Source organism: Anolis carolinensis, chromosome X (genome assembly GCF_035594765.1).
Source record: "Anolis carolinensis isolate JA03-04 chromosome X, rAnoCar3.1.pri, whole genome shotgun sequence".
In the NCBI taxonomy this organism is placed as follows: Eukaryota; Metazoa; Chordata; class Lepidosauria; order Squamata; family Dactyloidae; genus Anolis; species Anolis carolinensis.
In genome coordinates, this window is record NC_085847.1 from 4,137,278 (window position 1) to 4,160,305 (window position 23,028).

The 23,028-nt window shown below is 40.1% G+C and overlaps 1 protein-coding gene across 4 annotated transcripts in view; it reads left to right on the plus strand.

Moving 5' to 3' along the window:
- The window catches only part of tango2 (transport and golgi organization 2 homolog), a 56,193-nt gene that overhangs the window by 8,755 nt on the left and 24,410 nt on the right, over positions 1–23,028 (plus strand). For 3 of the 4 annotated variants that reach the window (XM_062958372.1, XM_062958375.1, XM_062958374.1), the window contains exons 2-3: positions 15,036–15,156; positions 21,157–21,245. In XM_062958372.1, the coding sequence (XP_062814442.1) occupies positions 15,101–15,156; positions 21,157–21,245 (145 nt within the window). In that variant the 5' untranslated portion in view covers positions 15,036–15,100. Of the gene's footprint in view, positions 1–9,481; positions 9,589–15,035; positions 15,157–21,156; positions 21,246–23,028 lie in introns of those variants that run through there. The other variant, XM_062958373.1, reaches the window with a different exon arrangement.

Consider the following 23,028-nt stretch of genomic DNA (forward strand, 5'->3'; position numbering starts at 1 on the left):
CTGGTCAGAGCTTGGGAAGTTAAAAAAAACACACACACACACACACACACATTATTTTTAAATGTGTATATTACTATGTATAGGGAGCCATTGTGATGTAATAGGTTAGGGTTCAAACCTCTGCTCAGCCATGGAGAGCTTGGGCAAGTCACACTCTTTCAGCCTCATAGAATGGCAAGGGCAAAATTACCCCTGAACAAATTTTGCCAAGAATTTGGCTTTAGGATAGGGTCACCCTAGGGTATCCATAACTCAGAAATGACTTTGAAAGCTTTTAGAAACTCCTTTAAATACAAGAAAGCAATCTTGTTTGTTTGGGAAGAGGGGAGGAAGTCTCAACAAATTCACTCCCAAGGTGAAATAGAGCCATTTAAAACGGCTGCGGATAATGAGATCCGAGCCGCGGATTGCAAAATCTGAAGTGCAGATACCGAATTCCGATACACGGTTTCCTCCTGTTCCACATGCTACTGCTTTTGTTCTTTACTGTTGAAGAGGTTTTATATAGATCATCTGCCCAAATTACATTTCTGCTAGTGATTCAACTATGCTAGTGCTTCCATTTATAAAGAACATAGTCCACCAAGAATGTTTTCCAGTAATAATGAATCCAGGTATAGCCCTCCATTTCATTATAATCATAAGACTGTAGTCCTGACTATAGTCTGCAATCTAGCAAGATGCCTCTTTCTTAAGTTGATGTAATTGACATTTAAAAAGCAAAGTTTTAAGTAGCCTCCATAAATTTAATGTAACTGTGTGTTGGTGCTCACATTCCGGTTTATATCCCAGGCGGAAATACTTTTTGAACTGTTTAAGTAAACAGTCATCAATACTTCATAAGTTTGGGAATCGTAAAGCATAAATCTAAGCCAGCCAGGAGAGTGGTTAATGTACTGGACTATGATGTTGGTGTTCCTACTAAACTACAAAACTCAACCAGTTATTCGCAACCTTCCCCATTTTACAAATTGTGATGAAAATAAAGGAAGGCGGCCTTGAGCTCATTGGAACAAAGCCAGCAGAGAACTAATACATGAACAATACATTGTTACACTTTTATCACTGAACTGTATTCTTATTTACTAAAGAAAAGGGAAGCAAGAAATGCTTTTGGATAATTGTTTTACAGGAGTGGTTTGCAACATGAATACAAGTGGTATGTTACAAAATTTTAAAACAATCTGAAGCATGATTTTGCTTCCAGCCATCTGTTTCTATGTATCCATGATCCAACTATTCTTAAACATTTTGTTCTATTTGTTGCTCTCCCAATCCACTCTCCTAGGGTGCATCTACAGTACAGGATGAATGCAGTTGGACACCACCTTCACTGCTGTGGTTAAATGCTATGGATTCCTGGGAGTTGTAGTTTGGCAAGGCACAGCACTCTGGCAGAGAAGGCCTAAAACTTTATAAAACCACAACATACAAGATTCCATAGTATTGAGACTTGGCTGCCAGATAATCTGGGATAAACAGAAAATCTGGGATCAGATTCTGGGATATAGGCCCTGGCTGGAAGAGCCCTAAGATAGCAGATAGTAACATTGACTTGATAAGCTTGGGGAAAGTTACCTTTTTGTGTGTTACAGCTCTCAGAGTACAACAGCCAACATATTTATTTGTGTGTGTTTGTTTCCATACCCAACTTCCCACAATAAATGTGTTGTTTGCCTTTTTAAATGTTATGTAATGTTGTCATTAAAATATAGTATACGAAGGAAACAAAGCAGAATAACAAGGACATCGCACAAGCCATCGTTTGTATCAGCAGGGCTTAACATTGGTGCCTGATGAAATCATTTCAAAGTCCCATAGGATATGCTGAGATAAACTGTCAAAATATATCTTTCCAGAAAACAACATGTTGTGCAGGGGGATCACTGATGGATAAGTCACTAGTTGTCAACCGAACAGACAGAAACCAAATCTCAAAACATTTGTCCTCTGTCTCTTTGTCTTTTCACAGCTTGAATTTTGTAAGTCTGTCTCTCCATCGAGGCAGTTTGCCAAACCCTTTATCCAAGCTCCAATGTTAAGCTCAAGGTCTCTTGCTTTGCCATTTCCATCCTTGCAGGGGCTGAAAGGGAAGATAGTCCCCGCATAGTGGTGGTCCATTTTTGGCAAGAAATGTCAGCAGTAGTAGTACTTTGGACTGCTGTGTTTGAGATTGTACGCCACTTGGTCGCGCAAATATGACATTTGAAGGTGTTTTAACCATATGGGTGTAATTTCAACATTTTTGCTTTCTTCAGGATGCTTTTAAATCCAAACATGGAGAGTTTTAGCTCAAAGTCACATTTGCAAATGGTCTTGGACCCAGCGATGCAGATGAAAAATTACTCTAAAAAGCAGCTAGGTTTCTTCATTAGAAGGGCCAATGCAGAGATTCTTCAAGGCAGCAAATAATCTTATCACTTCTTGGTAGATGAAAAGATTTGCACTTCCAGCACCCAGGTGATTTCCACTTCTTGTATGCTAGGAGGAACTAAAATCGTTAGATAAACAGCCATGTTAATGGATGAGACTGCCATTTTGGCCAGCTGCTGGCTGCATCTCTTCTGTTTGAGCCCAAAATCCAGGATATTAAATAATAATTTAAAAATTATGCTTAAGCCAAGAGGTGTGAATCTAATCAGCTTGCTATAAAACATCGGAAAATTAAAACTCTCTTCCATCTCTAAGATGACGCAACAACCAGATACCTTTCCCTTCTGCCTTGACTTTTTCTCCACTGGCATCTTCTATTGTTGTTTTTATTAGTGGTGGGGAACCAGTGTTTGAGCTTGGATCCTTTGAGCCCAATTCAGGCATTTGCAAGCCACTGACTCCTAGCCAAACGGTACTAGAAAGTAATTAATGTGACTGCGTGAGAGGAATATATCCCTCGCGAGAGGAAAGTAAAGGGGGAATTGGTTAAATGCTGAACGCTAAGTAGCTGGCAGAACTATGTGATTAGTAAGTGTGAGTTTGCTGCATAAAACATTTCATAATGTCTGAGTACAGTTTGGGGACCAATCCCAAACATCTTTTTTTATGTTGTGGAAAATAAATCTGGGCCACTCCTTGCCTAGATTACAGTAGACCTACTTATTATGTGAGTCTGTTGAATGCAGTTTCATTTATATACTAAGATGCTATAGAATCTCACTGGAGGACATAGCAATGACCTTCAGCATGATTTTGTGGTCAACTTCTGCTGGATGTTGGCCACAGAATCACGCCGGAGGCATACAGAGAACACTTTAAAGAATATAATATATAATTTTATTTATTACTTGTCTCTGCCTATGGCTCAAGGTGAGGCACTAGATAGATAAAAATATACCCATAATAGAATGTATTGAAACATAAGGTAAAGGTTTCCCCTGACGTTAAGTCCACTCGTGTCCGACTCTGGGGGTTGGTGTCATCTCCATTTCTAAGCCGAAGAGCCGGCGTTGTCCATAGACACCTCCAATGTCATGTGGCCAGCATGACTGCATGAAGTGCTGTTACCTTCCCGCCAGAGTGGTACCTATTGATCTACTCACATTTGTGGACAGCTGTGATATTAATGCCAATAACAAAATCCAAATTTAAAATTTTACTATGGACAAGCCACTAGTTTTACTTACCCTTGTCCCCGCTTTAACCTTACCTTAAGGGAATAATTAATCTTAATTTTAATCTTTTTATTCTGTACTTGCACAACTACCAAGGAGTGGGTTGGTAGGCTAGTAGGCCAGGATGCCTTGTTTTTACATGGTTTTACTGTTTTACATGATTTTACCGTATATATGGGTAAGGGTGTACGTTTTGTATGTTTTACATGTTTTGATATGGTCAAAACTGACTAATCAATAAAGAGTTGTTGTTGTACTCACATTTGCATGTTTTCGAACTGTTAGGTTGGCAGGAGCTGGGGCTAACAGCGGGCGCTCATTCTGCTCCCGGGATTTGAACCTGGGACCTTTTGGTCCACAAGTTTAGCAGCTCAGCGCTTTAACACACTGTGTTGTGCCACTGGCACAAAAATTAAAAGGTAGAATGTTTTTTTTTAAAAAAAAAATCATACTTAAATCTGGCTGGGTAGACCTTTTAGGCATCAAAATATATTTCACAATATATTTTTGATGGAATCCCAAGGCTTTATTCAAAATGGGGTTCCAGGTCATACAGGAAGATTATAGTACACAAAGGATCCTGGAACAGATCTCTTATGATATATATGGTCCCAAAGTGTATGCATACTGTCATGCCTGAGCAGATCATAAACATAAATTGTCAATATGCTTCCTGAAAATAATGTGAGGCTTCTCATATATTTACTTAAGTGCAGGAGTTAACTCATTTCCTATGATGTACATGAGGAGTGGAAGGCTTCTACATGCCTCAAACATTTGCAGTGAGCAAATTCCTTTTAAAAATTAATATTTTGTTGCTTTGCTCGTGTCAGTAAAAATGCCGTTGTGTACATTTTGCCCCTTTGTTTCCCAGCAACAACTTAAAAAATCAAATGCTGACTCGTTCTTTTGTGTTTTGCATAAGCTTTCCAGCCACTTTGGTATTCAGAAACAGCTAAGTGAGTATTTTGTTGTTGGCGAACAACAAACTGGCAAATCAAGGCGCTGAATAGATTTCAATTATTATAACAATGTTAAGCTGTCATGTTTTTAACGGATCCATATAAAGTTAGTCACATAGAATAAATAAAATATGGAACAAAGGGTGATAACGAGAAGCAGTGATGTGAGACAGGCAAAATATTGGAAATGTCAGCCTTAATGTACCCATCACTTTGTGATCTATCTCTCATTCTTGTTTGGTCTCCCTGTAACTACCGCTGCCGAGGGAGCTTCATTATTAACAAGTTTAGACATTTGTAGTAATTTCTAAAGAATTGTAGTTGCTTTCAGAGATGAGGTAAATGATACCATTCCGGCTCAAACTGTGGTGCAAAGATGGGAGGGTGTGAAGGTGGTAATAATCACAATGTTGACTGCTGCCAATAAATAGAGATTGTACAACTACCTCGTTATTAGTTTCTCTCCCATGCAAGACACAGAATTGGAGTTTAGCTTGTTAGCTCTCAAGGTCTTTGCACATTGGAAGTTTAGAGGAATGTATTCTGCATGCCGGTGTGCATTTGCTGTTATGCTTCATTGCAGAACATACGTATACATTGGAAACTGACATGGGAGACCTGTGCCCCTTAAGATGCTGTGGTTAATCAGCTTCTACCAGTCCTATCAAATATCAGTAGTAGTAAAGTTTTTCCCCTGACATGAAGTCTAATTGTGTCCAACTCTGGGGTTTGGTGCTCGTCTCCATTTCTAAGCCAAAGAGCCGGCGTTGTCTATAGACACCTCCAAGGTCATGTGGCCATTGGCATGACTGCATGGAGCGCTATTACCTACCCGCCGGAACAGTACCTATTGATCCACTCACATTGGCATGTTTTCGAACTGCTAGGTTAGCAGAAGCTGGGGCTAATAGCGGAAGCTCACTCCGATCCCTGGATTTGCACCCTTTCAGTCAGCAAGTTCAACCGCTCAGTGCTTTAACACGCTGCGCCATTGGGGGCTCCAGATCAGTAGTAGTAGTAGTATCCTGATAATTGCAGTTGCAAATGTCCCCCTCCACCTTCTTTAAGCCATGAAAGAATGCACAAGTTGTACAATGAATCTTTTAACACAAGGACTATCCAAATGTGCTGTTGTTTTTACCCTGGGTACCGTTTTGTTTTTATTTTTGTGTTTTCCTAAAGCTGCTTGCAGTGATACTGGTGCCATCTTGTTGTAAGTAAATGGGTTATATAATAAATTGTTGATTGACAATGTTCCCTTTAAACACACATTAAAAACACATGCCTAGGATACTAATGAACAAAAGGTGCCTCTCTCTGCAAATGGTCTTTTCGCTGTGAAGAAAATGCTGTTTTTTTCCTTTGAGAGAGTTCTGGTGAAGAAATTGTGTTTGCATAAAGTCACACAAATTCTTAAAGAAAGCAAGAAGTACATTGTTTAGTGATGCAGGCTTGATGAGATGTAATGTTGTCCCTAGTCGGTATTGTCCCAGATAATTGCTATGTACCAAAGCACGTATTTCTTATCTCTGGGCAAGATGAATAATGGTGATTTCACGATATACTACAGTTTTGAAAACTGTTTGTTATTAAATATAAAGAGTAGTTAAATTTAAAAATTCAAAACAGAATGAAACAGCTGGTACTGTAGTATAAATGACCATGCAACAGTTCATGAGAGTACCATTGGTTTGCACAGACTCTTTAAAAGTTGTCTTTGTTCTGACGGTTTCAGAAGAATGCGCTCAGTTTAACACACCTTTTTACCTCTCAGAAAGTGTGTGGACTCTGTAAAATACAAAGCTGTAGACTTTAGCCAAATACGTATCACTCTTGAGGAAAGGGACACACACCAAAGGCACAAGGAGACCAGTTGCTTTGACATTCATGCTGCGTCCTTTTGTAATCCTAAGCCTAACTACATGTCACAGACACATTCACAATGACTGCTTTTTCTGCAGAAAGCACACTTGGAGAGGGACCAATTTGGAGCACGGTCAGGTTGTTTTATGCAATTGTTCTTCTCCAAGTCAATCGTGTGAAACTGCTTTTCATTGGGATAAGTGGCTATCAACGTTTTCATCCTCTGCGAAGCAAGATTCTAATCTACTTTTTCCCCTTTTGTCTGTTAAACTAATACTTATTTATAACACCGATTTCCAAGTTAAGGATCTGGAGAAATTGAGATTGCCAAAGTATAGGAGAGGGGAACTCTGGTGCATATTTTCATTCCGATCTCTTAGATGGGATATCCTGTTCTCACAGATTATTTCCTCCTGGTTCTGAGAAAACTAAAATGCTAAGCCATGTTTTCCTGTTCTGTAAATATTTGTCCTCATCTCTACAATGGCTTTCTTACAATCCATTGATCATGTTATCTAGGAAGAATATTAAGGACAGAATGATGTTGATGTCCTGCATTAGCAATGGACCCATGAAGGCTGTCAAAATCTGCTAGCTCCCCATAGCCTATTCCTTTGATGCCTTGCTTCTTTTATAGTTTCTTCTTGGCATAAGCTCCCAACATGATTCTAGCTTCTATCCTGATAGATAAGGAAAATTGTTGGCCAAATTTTAATTGAAAGCAATGAGGAAATGGGCTAAAACATATATAATGACAAATCTAGGGCTTTGCTTTATTAAGCTATATATTTATTTTTCTAGACTTAACTATTGTGGGTTTTTTTGTGTGTGTGCCATACTTGATTTATGTAAGTTTTCATTGTGCTGACTCATTGGGTCAATTGTGGCTGGATCTACACCGCTATATAATCAGTATAGATCTGGAGACTGAGGTGGCGCAGCAGGTTAAACCATTAAACTGTTGAATCTGCTGACTTAAAGGTTGGCAGTTTGAAGCCGTGGGTCGGGGTGAGCTCCCTCTATTAGCCCTAGCTCCTGCTAACCTAGCAGTTCGAAAACATGCAAATGTGAGTAGTAGATAAATAGATACCACTTAGATGGAAAGGTAATAAAAGCGCCCATGCAGCCATGCCAGCAACACAACCAGGCTCCTCATGGACAACAGGCTCCTCAGCTTGGAAATGAAACAAGAGCAGAGTTGAAACCACCTCCAGAAAGCCGGAGATGAAAGGGAAGCCTTTACCTTCGTTCTGTGTATTTATATGTCATTGTTATTTTCACTGTATTGAAAGTATTGAGTGTTTACCTATCTGTGTATGTTGTAATCTGTTCTGAGTCCCCTCGGGGAGATAGAGTGGAATATAAATAGTGTATGTATGTATGTATAATCCAGTATATGATCCCAGATTATTTGCTTTGAACTGGTTATAAAGCAGATAATCTGGGATCAGAAATCGGATGATATGGCAGTGTAGATTCATCCAAAAATTGACTAAATGAATACAAATATAAAGAAGAGCAGTAGCACAATGGCTCATTAAAAGAGAACAACAACAATACAAGATTCTTAGTAACAGCTGAGTTTGTAAAAGAAAACGTAGTCAAGTAACCAATGGGTTACTTGATTACTAACAAAAAGCTTGAACTTTTAAAAAATTCATTATATCAAACGATTCTGCCTTTGAAGACGGCCCGGAAATTGCAATTAGTTCAGCGCTCGGCAGCCAGGCTTCTAACAGGAGCAAACTACAGGGCGCGTTCTACGCCTCTGTTTAAGGAGCTCCATTGGCTGCTGTTTGTTTTCCGGGCCCAATTCAAGGTGCAGGTTATCACCTACAAAGCCCTAAACGGTTTGGGACCCACCTACCTTAGAGACCGCATCTCCCCCTATGAACCTGCACGATCTCTTCGCTCTTCGGGGGAGGCCCTCCTCTCGCTCCCACCACCTTCGCAGTTGCGGCTGGTGGGGACGAGAGAGAGGACCTTCTCCGCTGTGGCCCCCATCCCGCCTCTGGAACTCACTCCCGAGGGAGATTAGACAGGCCCCCACCCTCCTTGCCTTTCGAAAAAGCCTTAAAACCTGGCTTTTCCAGAGGGCCTTCGACGACTAATTTTTGGGGGTTGATTTGTCTGCCCATTTAATTTAATTAGAGAGTGTTCTGCCATGATTATTGATACCTTGCTGAGTACTTCTGCCACGAAGCTACAGAAGCCCTCTATTTCGGCCTAGAACTGTTTTATCTCCTTGTTTTAACATGTGATGTATGTATTGATTGTATGACTGCTTTTCATGTTTGATTTTTACAATGTGTAATTTGTCACTGTTTTTATTATTGCTGTGAGCCGCCCCGAGTCCCCTCGGGGAGATGGGGCGGGATATAAGAATAAATTTTTATTATTATTATTATTATTATTATTATTATTATTATTATTATTATTATTATTATTTTCTCTACTGTTGTGCTGTTACTCTCAAGAAAGCCAAGTGTCTAGCCCTGCAATGGCAATGGTTACACTCCATGTCTTCTCCCCAAGCCCCTTGCATATCTTATCAGTAAAGTCTGAGACTCTTTAGGGTTGTTGGCTACTTGTTCTGTGCTGCAGACACTTACAAGGGAAGAACACACATTTGGCCATGGAAATTTACAATTGATCTAAAGATCTCGTATTGGTTCAAGCATTCATTTCCTTGCTTGCAGCGATGGGGCTTGAGATTGGCCTGTGGCCTACAGGTAACAAGTTAACCGCTCCTGCTGTACTTGATAGCGTGCAATCAAAATGCTTCCAACAGTGTTAAATTGATACCTGATGGCTGAACAAATATGCTGATGAATGCAATAATTGTTTGTTGAAACTAGAGTTTTAATGCCTTCCTCTATGGCTTTCGATTGTGGCATTATAAAATAGCTGCATGCACCAAAATGAGTAAGAAGAGCTTGCTTAGGCCTTTGACCTGATTTCCTCCTCCTCCCTTGAGTCAACTGTTCAGTGTGCCAAAAGCCCCTCTTCAGTCAACAAAACCCTGATTCGTATGTGCACATATCTAACCCAGTTCCTCTTTCCAAGAGACTGTCTCTGACACTTTAATCTCAGAGTTGAGCAGTTTGGGGTCACTTCTTGGGCTGTCCAAAAGATCCAGGTTTATTCATCTACTGGTAAGCAATGGGGAAGAGAGATGTGCTTGGTATTTTGGGGATACATATAAAGTTGTTTGCCTCGTCCGGATTCCTTAACTACTTTTTCCTAAAAATATCACAGAACTTGGTGGGCCTGCTGTCTCAATTTCTGAAATATTTGAAACTCTTGGTTTCTTGGGGCAGTATCTCAGCAGAGCCAACGTGTGGAGTTAAAACCAGAAGTCATTATAATCTATGCTATTTCTGCTCGGGCTCTTTTTTCAATGTTTTTCTTTCTCTTTATGTTTACTATATGCTTGTGTTTATATATAATTACCTGTCATAATGTATTGAAACATTATCATTTAAAAAACAGCTGTGTAGTCGAATGTAGAAGGGAGAGGCAAGCCTGTCTTGCTATTGTTTTGAACGCGCCAAGATCTGTTCTTTGTGCCAGGAGCTTCTCTTTGAGCCTTGTGATGCACAGCAACTAACAGCTGGTTTGGCTTAATGCTTGGAACCCAAATGAACTTGTAACTTGCTGAAGCTAACTTCACCACTCAATATTTTCATCAGCCAATGGAGAGAGAAATCTCAGATGAAACAAGCCTCATGAGTAGTCGCAAGCCATTAACTGTCAACACTTTCTTTTGATTGAGTTATCCAATTAATTTGCTGGCAGGGGTACCAGACAAAATGTTTTTCCTGCTTGTAAAAGATGTCTGACATCTGTCCTTAAACTTGTTAAATCTTCCCTTGGTGGGAGATGAAGGTCTGGATGGGTCGGGCTGTACGTGCCTCGGGATTCCTGTTAATTTCCATTGCTGTAAAAGTTGTAGGCTGCACTCCTTGGGAAAAGCGCAACCCCTTCCTTTGCTATCAGGAGCGTTGTTAGTGTTGCTGGCTATTACTTCCACCTGTTAACTGATGAAGCTAACCATTAGGTCAATGAACCAAAAATACTTGCATAAACAGATTGGTATTCAGGTGACAGCATAAATATTCATCGGATAGGCGGAAATGCAACACCAAAGGCTTTCTTCTGTACCACAGAAAACAATCTTTACTTGGCAACAGTGAAATTAGCACAATTTCCACATCCATTTAAAATGTAAAGCCTGGATGGGCGATGGGTAAATCTACACTATAGAATCAATGCAATTTGACATGACTTTAATTATCACGGCTCAGGGCTATGGAATCCTGAGCTGAGTTGTACAAGGTCTTTGCCTTCTCTGCCCCAAAGTGCTAGTGACTAGCCAAACTACAGATCCAAGAGTTGCATCTGACATTGAAGAAGCCAGTCTCTTAGCCTGGATCTTGTGCCATATAGTGTCTTATAAAACAAAAGCAACACTTTGAACATGGCTTGGTGGCCAATTAGCAACCACTCCACATCTTCTCTCACTTGTATTGGATGTGCAGAAAAGGAGGCCCAACTACCTAGCCTTGTTACGGCAACCTACACAAGTCACAACTATTGACTCATCCCAAGGGGAACCCAATGTTCACTGCTTTATAGGACCCCAGTCTTGATGTTATAAAAGTGTGTCCATGCTATTCCAGTCAGCAGTGGTGTACCAGATGGAGCTAGCAGTAGTTATGCACACTTTTCTACTAGGACTATTTGAGGCAACCTGTAATGGCAGAAATAATTCATGTAGCCGTCTATGTTGCACTCAGACTGTAACAGAGAAAGGGGACTGTTACCTGTATCCTGGTGACGCCAGCCAGAACCCTCTGAGGATTAATAATGGTAATAATAATAATAATAATAATAATAACTTTATTCTTATATCCTGCCCCGTCTCCCTGAAGGGACTCAGGGCGGCTCACACAGGGACCAAGCCCAGTAATACACAATAAAATACAATCACATAAATACATTTGAAACATGTAAACATAAAATCATAAGGATTGTCTGCTTAGTGGTCTGCTTAGCTGAGTGTTGTTTTCCATGGCACCAGATTAGTTTGCCATGCAGCCAAAATTGCCTTCCATTTCACACTGTTGTTGCCCATACCCAACCTTTTCAGCGTTCTGTTTTATCGCTTCCTGATAATTTCTCAGAGGGTTTTTGATCCAGGCTCTTGTCAATAGAGGGCAGTAGGTAACAGGTGCTTGCTCATGCAGAGCACTGCCAAGAACATTCATATGTAACAGTGCCTTTTTTTGTTAAATTGCAACAGGAAGACTTCTTGCAAAATGCCCACATGTTTCTGAATTTTTAAATGACACTTCTGTGTAGATAACTACTGAATCAACTCTCCTTTTCCTGTTATAATTTTAGTGCATTTCATCGATAGCAGACAATCCTTCGTTATCTGTTTACAAGCCTCCTGCCTTTAATACCTTTGTGGAGGAAATCATATAGTAACTGAGTAAACAGTGTAAAAGAACTGTGCAAACTTTCACCCAGAAGTCTTATAGAAAAAAAATATGTCTTCAATTAAAAAAGAACCATTGGGAAAGGGAATGGAAATTTGTTATGCTTTTGTCTACCTACGAAATATGCTCGGAAATATCTGATTTCTGTGTTTTCTTTATTGGCAAGCCAAATATGTACTTATAGATTGTGGTTCCTTCTTACTCTCTAAAACTGTTCGCTTTGTTATTGCAAAGTGCAACGCTAATAATAAGCCAGCATTCTAGACCACAAATATCTCGAGATTCATCAGGCACCTGATCTAACATGGAAGTGAGTAATTATTGAGCTAAATCCAATTCTGTGTTCTATAAATGTTAATGAGAGCTGCTAGTCATTGCTTAGCTATGTCCCAGTGATTTCAGTGGATCTACTCTAGTTGAAACTTTGTGTAGAAACACTATCTTGAAGATGCAATCTGTTGTTTTCTCTTTCACAGGAAGGCATGCTTATTTGATGCTGCTCACTATAACGTAGGGATGCATCATTTGAAAAATGCGTATTAGTTTGCTTCAAAACTATTTGTCCCCATTTACAAACTTGGCTGAACACCCAATCAGTTTAGTTGCTGAAGTTCATGAATTACATTATTATTACTTTATTTTTATCCCTACTTTCTCCCAGGCAACGTAAGATTTCCTCCTATGGGTGCATAAATTTAGATTCCCAACCTTTTTCTTTTGGCCCTGCCACACCTTGGCCTCTCTAAAATTCCTTATAACCTAGGAACAGCGCTTCCTCATTTCTCACCATTTTCTTCCAAATACAAAATAGTTCCAGACCTTGTACCACATAGAGAGATGACTCAGGAATAAAGCACCTTCCATGCCATCTTTGAGATAAAATAATATGAGGAAAATAAGAATTTGAAGGAACCTAGTGAGAGGTTTTAATCCTGCTCTTGCATGTGTTTCTGCTTTGTCCTAGACCGACAACTGTTGTGTGCTTATCCTGGTTTCTGAGCTTGATAGGCAAGGCAAATACAAACAGTAATTTCCCTGTTCATCTCAAAATGCAAATTTTAAACCAGGATGGAGGCAAGAGACTGGAGTAAGATCAGAAAAATGATAAGACTGTGTGTGGATTCTAACTCACGTCTCCACTCGCATAAGGAGACCATTTCCACCAACTCTGTCCTTCAGCTACGACTCCAAGCTTTTCTGGGCTGGGTAGCAAGGACAGATTCCACCTGTACTGTTAATGTTCTGCTCAAAGCTTGGAAAAGTTATGGTTTCGACTAAAATTGTTGACTTTGGGGAATCTGGGAGTTGTAGGTCAGAAATCAACGTTTCAAAGTGCTTGGTTTTGTCCATGAAAGTAAATTTAGGGTTCAAACATTAAATGCCTTCAGTCCAATTTTAGATTGCTGTATTTCTTCAATTGTAAGATGCCATCAATTGTAAGATGCACCCCAATTTCACTACCAATAACAACAACAACACATAAGATATACCTGTGATCATAAGACACACTCCATAGAATCATAGAATCATAGAATAGTAGAGTTGGAAGAGACCTCATGGGCCATCTAGTCCGACCCCCCCCCCCCCCCCCCCACACACACACACACTAAGAAGCAGGAAGATTTAGAGATGTTGATACAGGAAAAAAGTATGTCTTAGAATTGAAAAAAATACAGTATTTTACCTGTAGATGCAGGAATTCTTTGAAGGATATTGGGAGCTGTGGCACGGGACTGTTGTCAGTAGACTGTTGTCAGTATTGATCTGAACTTGACAGCCCCAAGCGGTAGTTTTGGCAGACTGTTAATGGGGGAAATCCTATCAACACTGTTCTCTGTACTCTGTAATTGTTGGAGCAAAATAATGTAAACACCTGTGGAAAAGGATTTCCTTCTAGTTGGATTAAAATGGCGGAGGTTGCAGGATGTTTTGGCAAGGTAGCATGAAAGGTAGAGCTTGAATTAGAAGCAGAATTAGTTTTATAGAAATGGGAAAAGATGGCTTTAACAATGTTCCTGGACTCATAAAAATAATTTAATTTGCTTTCGATAAAACCTTGTGGGTCATCGCTCACCGGAACAAGGTGAAGTTAATTATTTGGAGCTGTTATGGAGTTCAGTTATTGATTTTCATTTCCCCCATCTCTACACAACCATTGCTTCATTCTGGAGAATACATGCAAGCTGTGTCTGTAGCCGAGAAAGGCGCAGAAGCCTTGTCCTGTTACTAACATTCTCATCATTGCTTCAGCTGGAGGGGAAAGTGAGGCTGCATTGTGGTTTTATTACTAGATCCCATTCCCAGTGGGGCAATATAGCAAATATTTGAAAAGCTTCACAAGGTTCTGATTTGTAAAAGAACATTTGTCATGCCGTCGAAGCATGGCCTGAATCCTGAAACATGCAGAATTGTGTATTAGGGAAGAAACATAAAGAATATTTGGCAACTACATATTGAAAAAAAAATCCTACCCAGTCGTGTTACTTAGACACACTCAGATGCAACAGCAAACTATTCTTTGGCATGATTTTACAAAATACAAGTTAATTTCTGAGAACCAGTATAGTATAATGGTTGAGGAGTCAAGACTAGCGCTCCAAGATTTGAATCTGTTTGGTCATGAACCGGGGGGGGGGGGGGTATGATGGTGCTGTGGGTTAAATCCCTAAGCTGCAGAACTTACTGATCAGAAGGCCAGCAGTTGGAATCCATGGACGGGGTGAGGTCCTGTTGTTAGCCCCATTTTCTGCCAACCTAGCAGTTTGAAAACATGCAAATGTGAGTAGATCAGTAGATACCGCGTTGGCAGGAAGGTAACGGCGCTCCATGCAGTCATGCCAGCCACATGGCCTTGGAGGTGTCTACGGAGAGTCCAAATTTTAAATTCCCATTTAAAAATGAACAGTTTCGGTATTGACAAAGACCTGTCTTCGGCAAAATTAGTTTCTCTGATTTTGTCTCTTTTGTCTCTCTCTCTCTCCAAAGTCCTGCTAATTCCAACTAATGAGAAAAGCAGGAACTTCTTCCGAGAAGCAAAGGCTGTATTTGTGTGAATTTCTGAGTTGTATTGGTCCTTATTGCCACTGTTTTGTTTGCAGGCAGCCACAGCATGACCCTCCACTGACCCTCTTTGGAAGAAGCCCGCCGTCCTCCTCGGTTACCCATGTGCATTCTTTTCTTCAAGTTTGACCCTCGACCTGTTTCCAAAAATGCATACAGGTAACGTTCACCTCTGCTTCTCCTCTTTTATCTCCATGATTGCTGCCACTGTTGTCGGGATATGAAAAGCCAATTGTGCTATTGCTCACTGTGCCGGCCACGCGATGCTGTGCCTGACCTTAATCTAGCCTCCCATTTCTCTCCTAAATGGAAAACCAGTGCTGTTCGTAGAGGTCTAGTTTCTGATTTTGGTCTCTGTAGCGAGAGGATAGAATTAGCACTTGCAAAGTTCCTTTTTCAAAGTGTGTTTTCCTGTTGTAGTGTTCAGAAGGGAAATTATTTGTTAGACTAATTGAAGCAGCAACTTCTTAGATTATTCATTATTTTGTTAACCTTTTATAATTAAAATAATATTTTAATAAATATTAAAATATTAATTTTAATATTAAAATGTTAAAATATCGCCATAGATGTGGGCGAAATGTCAGGGGAGAAAACTCACAATAACCCAGTGATTCCGGCCATGAAAGCCTTCGACAACAAATTGCAAATCATTCATTCAATACAGACCTCTGAAGGACCCTACTGCTTGCATTTCTTTATCGCACGAACTTAAGATTTGTTCCCACTCTCTTCTTCCTCATCTTTAATCGGTTTTTAATCCATGAGAGGGCTTTCCTTATCCCAAGGCTGTTAAGTTTTCTGGGGAATTATTTGGATGTTTATCAAAAACCTTTTGGAAGTCCGAGTAGAAATCCAAATGCATAATATGGGTCCCACAGTTACAAGGGTCTCATTGTTACTCTGGTCCATGTAATCCATACAAACACAATGGTGAGAAGGTGGAAAATAGTCAGAGCAGCAGGTTCAAACTACAGCTTCCAGAATGGCATGGTTAGTTGAGGGATTCAGCTCTGGACAGAGTTGAAGTGGATGGTAAGAAACAGCCAGAGCCTGCCTTGTACCAAAGATTCAGGTATCTGATTGTTCCGTCCCTGTTTTTCTCACATCCTCTTTGGCAATTTGACCCTTTGGACTCAGAAAGTTTTGATCTGATCCAGCCCAGGTCATCCACGGTTAACACAGGATTTCCAACATATGCTCTTCATGATCCATCTCACTATATCCTATTTATGCGTGTATGCATGTGCACAGAAACATTTGTAAATCCCATTCTTTTTTGTCATGCAAATTGCTCCTTTTTGTAAATACAGGTTTTAGATTTCGGAGCCATAATCTTGTAATCTTTTTATGGAACTGAATTATATCACAGGAAATTGCTTCAATGGAAATGATTTCTCATGTTTCCATCTCTCTCTCTCTCTCTCTCTGCCCCCACATTAAGAAGTTATATAAATCTTCACAGAGTTGAGGTTATGTGGCTATTTTTAGAGTTCTGGATAATTTATTTGGAGACCGTAGTGCTACTGCTGTTCTCTTATATAGCTACTTTAAAGGAGGAGGTAACGTCTTTTAATTAACAGCAAGCATTGAAACCTTGCAGGTCCTTCTTTAATCTTCCCCCTCCCTAACTTGGAGCTTTGGTTTCTGACTTGGTTTACTAGGCATTCAGCTCCAGATTCTCCAGATTTTTGGACTGTGATCCCAAAAAGCAATGTATTTGAACATTATTCATGCCACAGTGCAAACCAAATGACTGGTTTGGATGATATGAAAAAGATTTCTTGTATGTAGCCACTTCTTTCTTGCCTGCTCCATCTCACTCGTTTGCTTCATAGATTGCACATCATTTGTTTTTACCCAGTATCAGAAATTCAGATTTGGGAGGCAAGCTATGGTTGACTAGCTTTAGCCATTGTTTGAAAGTTTGGATGCTCAAACCAAGAAAAGAAAGAAGAGACTAAGTGCACAAAAGGAATAGTCTATGGCCATTAGTTATGATGGCTTGCTGTGTTCGGTACACCAGTATGATTCAGGCCATTCAGTATTTAGCAGTGCGATGAACAAAACATCACACGAAATATGTGCTGTTGAAGCCTTTCGTGGCCAGAATCACTGGGGTGTTGTGTGGGATGTCTGGCCATGTTTCACCAGCATCTGTGGCTGGCATCTTCAGAAGATTCTCACACAACACCCTTACACGAAATACATGGTAAACAACTCAATTATATCCTGTGTTACATGGAGAGTCTTCGCTGTAGACAAAAATATATTTTGGCAGAAGAGTTCAGATAAAAACACATGCCCATTTTTATTTTAACCCCTTCCCAGTTCTAGGTGCAGAATGCAAATGCAGGAATGGGAAATATACAGCCTTTCAGATGTTCCGGGACTGTATTTCTTCAGCATTGGCAATATATGGCCTAGAGCTAATGGAAGTTGTAGTCCAAGAGCACTGAGAGTGCCAGCCATAATAATAATAATATTTTTTTCTGTTACCACTCCGATAACCATCACACCACATTGACTTCCAATTGCACAGGACTGACAGAATAGTGATGGTGTTTCAGTAGCTCAAAGGTATAGAAACCAACACACGTTTCTTTAGAATAAGCATTGTTTCCATAGAAAGGTCAGCTCCGATTTCAAAACATATTTCTACACGTTAGAATTGTTAAGTGTTTGGCAAGCATTCGACCTTCTTATATATGTATTCTCACTCGATTGTCTCCACACTCTTGTTTCTATGGGTTGAACCGTTCTGATGCATAGAAGTTATTTCAGCGTGAAGCTTTCTATACTTGATGTGCTCAGAGAGAGTGTGAATCAAAACAATCCCGCAAATATAATGTCAAGCCTTGCTTGTGCAGAGAGCTACCATCCCCGAAAGATGTTGTGTGCTTACTGCGCAGAGTAGAAAGGATGCAAAAAAGGTGTGATGCTGTTTCAAACTCAGCAAGCTTGCCAATTGTTCAAGGCAATGGTGCTGGCATTCGGCAATTTGCTTTTGCTCTGGAGTGGCATCAGTCCTTTTACAGATTTAATTCAAATCCTATAGAAGTGATGGATACTTTGCCGAATGGATGTTTTTTAAACAATGCAAATCAGGCTGTTATTCCTCATCAGACTGTGGTCTAACAGAAAGTCTTGAGCTACTGCCTGAAGACCAAATAATAATAATAATATACTTTATTTATATTCCGTTCTGTCTCCCTGAGGGGACTCAGAGCAAATGACAGGTACATATATGGCAAATATTCAATGCCGTTATACAGTTGACAGAGACAGATAGTACATAAACAGAGGCAAGGCTTCCCTCTTTTAAACTCCAGCATCCGGCTGATGTCAATCAACATAATGCTTATGTCAATAGCTCTCTATTGACAAGCAGACACTGTATTTCTGTGTGCATGATTTATTTAGAAGACCTTGATAATTCTGGCTGGCTATTAATACAAAACAATGTAATACTATTATTATTATTTTATTGTATGACACAGCAAACAAGATAGACATGCTGGATTTCATATCACAAAATCACAAGTTGAACACTTCCCAAGTGTCTAGGACTGTGTGATGTATTATTATTATTATTATTATTATTATTATTATTATTATTTTATGACACAGCAAACAAGATAGATATGCTGGATTTCGTATCAGAAAATCACAAGTCTAACACTTATTATTATTATTATTATTATTATTATTATTATTATTATTATTATTATTATGCTGTACACCTTTCTCTGTATAAACAGCCTCAACCTTTGTGTGCTATGTAGTATTTTCAATGTGCTAACCCAACCCCACAAACCCAGAGTTCCAAAAGCTTTTTAAAAAAACATCATCACAAAGGAAATTTCCTAAAAAATTATTTATTTTCTTTTTCAACTCAAAGGGATTGTTTCTTGCCTTTCTCAACTTTTCAGAGCTAGTCCATCAATAATAGTGAGGAACTGGCTGCATTCTTCCAGGGGGCATTAGGATGCACTCCAAACAAAAACGCAAAGTGTCCTTCTTGGCTTCAAAAGCCAAGCGAAACTTGGAGCTCAAAAGCCAGAGAATGAAAATATGATCGATCGTGTGTTCCTCTGAGGCTTTCTGTCCATATCGACTGCTCTTATGCTCTCCTCCTCCTTGGTTTTCGAAATCAGAAAATTGCATTTCTGTATGTCTCAGGGAAAGGAACGGCCCTTCTTTCAGTCTCGAGACATCTTATATGTTGAGCCGCATATTGGATTGCCCCATGAACCAGGCTTTCTTCAAGCCCTCTCAACACTCCCTGTTCCTTAAAATAGATTAAAACTAAAGGGAACGAAGAAACATGAAAGCTCTTCTTTTGTACAGGAAGTGCTAGTTCAAAGCAGAGGTTATATGCCTGCCTCAAGATACGGGTCCTTTAACCCCTTGAAATCATTGGCTGGCTGTTGGCCTTCAAGAAGCCACAGGATGGAGTTCTGTAGGTCCTCTGCCCTCTTGAACCACTGTAGAAAGAGTGCAGAGGTGTGTGGGGAGCATTTCTGTTCATGTGCTATAGTTGGACATTTAAGATGGCTACATGTTAGAAGTTCTTGTTCTTGTTGTTGTTATTAAATGTATTTATATCTCACCTTTCTCCGCATAAGGACTCAAGGCACATAACAACCCCACAATACAATAAAATAGAATAGCTTTATTGTCATTGTACTATTTTACAACAAAATTAAATGCCTTCCCCAGCACACACCACAAAACAACACACCCATCCCTCCACAATCCCACCACCACCGCACATCCCCCAATGCCACATCAATGCGAAACCATGGAGTTCAACATAGCCACAGCTCTAGAATAAAAGCTATCTCTTAAGTCTGTTTGTCCTTGTCTTTGTCATCATGTACCATCTGCCAGATGGCAATAATTCAAGAAAAGATTATGCTGGGTGAGATGTTCACACTAAACACGAAATTGGGGGCGGGCTTAGCACAGTGGGCTAAACCACTGTGCTGCAGAAATTCCAATTGGAAGGTCGCCAGTTCAAGCCAAAGTCAGAGTGAGCACCCAACCTGCACACCTACTAGGTCGAAAGCAGAAATGCGAGTAGATAAATAGGTACCGCTTTTAGCAGGGAGGTAATAAAAGGCGCTCTTAAGGACATTGATTGGAGGAAAGCTCCTTGGCATGGAAAATAGAGCGACAACACACACACACACACACACACACACACACACACCGTGGCCAGATGGGAAATACCTCTCTTTGTGTATTGTCTGTCCTTGTTAATTATATAACAGCATTGAATGCTTGCCATATGTGTGTTCTGTAAGCAGCTCTGAGTCCCTTCGGGGTGAGAAGGGCAGCGTATGAATACTGCAAATAAATATATAAACGAATAAACCAGGCTTTTCCAACCTGTGACCTGTGGGCCACATATGGTCCAGGATGCCTATGAATGCATCCCAAAATCATACATTTACTTAAAACATTAAGGGTTTTTTGTTTTGTTTTTTGTAACTCCATTGTGCAGTTCTTGAGCACGAACTTTGTAGATGACAATGGAATGGAATGGAATAATCAGAGTATATTATGTCTCCAAATATCACGGTATTATCTGTAATTCGCCTTGTAATTGCAAACAGTTCAGCCAGAAGAAATGAAAAACTGTTAAAATTAACTAATCAAATAAAGAGGACTCTGCTGCAATGTTGCATAAAATGAATTGTGAAAAAGAATTGAAGTGGGTATTCTGTACTCGGCATAGCATCGCTGTGTGCTGTACAGTCTCGCTGTTTTTAGTGGTTTGCTCTTCTCCACACTTGTATGTCGTGGACTCCACTTTGTGGCTCCATTTCTTAAGGTCAGCTCTGCATCTTGTGATGCCAGAGCGCAGTCTCTTCAACGCCTTTTAAGTCACCCTGTTTTCTGTGTGCCCCAGAGGGAACAAAATGGTGAAGGAAGCTATCCCATTGCCAGTGTGGAAGTCCTATTCAGCTTCCAGCTTTTGCATATCAGTGGAGAAGGGCATTTTCCTTTTTCTCGGCAGCAAAATATCCCGAGACAGCCTTTTCTGAAATGGAACGATGATTCTTGAAATCACCAAAATTTACACGTTATTGTTTGAATACTGTTGGTCGTCTAAATTCTAAAGCAACTATGTTTCCCACTCTTGCTTTGCAGACTCATCCTAGCAGCCAACAGAGATGAATTTTATCACAGGCCTTCAAAATCAGCTGACTTCTGGGACAGCAGCAGTGAGATCCTCAGTGGTACGTAATACTTTTCTTGTTTGTTTGTTATACAAACAACAGGCAGGTTACAGGTTACATGTTGCCCCATGTAACCTGTATGGCAATACTCATATCTATATGGAATAATTCTGAGCTGGACAGCAGTTACCTGAAGCTGTGTATAGCCACAACCTTTATTTTGGTGCAAGAAAACTCTGGATATAACCACAAACATTGATTTTGATACAGGACAATAATTAAATTTACATCTAAAGTGATGAATGAAATTGTTTTATGTAATAATAATATCATAATATACTTGATTTATATTCCGCTCTTTCTCCCCGAGGGGACTCAGAGTGGATTACAGGTACATATATGGCAAACATTCAATGCCGTTATACAATTGACAAAGACAGACAGTACATAAACAGAGGCAAGGCTTCCCTCTTTTCATCTCCGGCATCCAGCTGTGCTCGACTTGGCCATGGGGAGGTGCTGTTGTTTCATTTTCCATGCCAAGGAGCCTGTACATATATAGATGCCTTTCCTGATTTTTGCCGGTATGTTTTTCAGAGCGCCTTTTATCTTCCCGCCAAAGTGATACTTATTTGTCTACTTACATTGTTGTTTTCAAACTGCTAGGTGAGCAGAAGCTGGGCTGATGGCGGGAGCTCACCCCAACCCGGGCTTGAACAGGACTTTCTATAGCTGGTGTTTTAACCCGCTATGCTAGCCCAGCCCTATTGCTATCTCGGCCCTATATATGTACTTAAAATTGGGCTTTATGTCTAACAACTGAGTATGTAAAATTCCGGGCAGCATTCAACTCAATGCTACATCTGTTTTGGGCAGGTTTGTCATTCAGTAACATTTAGGGACTCAGATTGGGTAAAAAACTAAAGAGCACTGACCACTATGCAAAGAAACATTATAGTTGGCCCTCTGTATCCACTGATTCTCCATCCATGGATTCAATTGCTTTTTGTTTACAGCTTACACATGAATGTTTTATTTTCTACCTTTGTTCAGTGTTATAGAAACTGAGTCTCCTCTCCCCTAAATGAGATGTGAGATCATCCATTTTTCAAGAGTATGGTTTGGTCATGCGGGCCGGAAAGTAGCACTTTTTTTTCTTCAAAAGTATCTGTGTGAACCTGGCTTCCATCCTTAATCATACAGGCATTGACCAAGTGACATTGACAACAGTTAACGGAGGTTCGAGCAGAAGGAATTTTTTTTAAGTGTGCCATTCTTTGCTTTTGCCCAATTTGTTATTTATAGACCGACACCTCGACGTGGCTCTTTTTCTTGACTGGCCAGCTTCTCCTGCCTGAGAACTTGTTTTAAAAGTTACTTGGCCATTTAAGTCTCCCTTCCATCTTTTCTCTAACTAGACAGACGGATGTTCAATGCAAGCCTTACTCTGAGCATAAATAAAAATGAGTCATGGGGAGGCAAGGCATTTTTTTTAAAAAACAACACCTGGCTCTGTGAAGATTTTTCTCTTCTGCTTGATGTTGTTGTCATTGGCAGCGAGAATTGTAAGAATAAATCACTCTCTCTGCACTGCAGCTCCTTTTCCATTCTAAAAGCCTGCCTTTCATTTCTGATTCTTAATGGGTATGCTGTGCACTTTCCTGCCACCTCTGCCTTACGGTTGCCTTCAAAGGGCCATGGAATCCATGGACAGAGAAAGAATCCATGGATACAGAGGGCCAACTATATAAAATTTTTTACATTGTGGTCGGTGCTCTTTAGTTTTAACCCAGTTTGGGTCCCCAGATGTTATTGAACGACAGCTCCCATCACTTTTGATTAT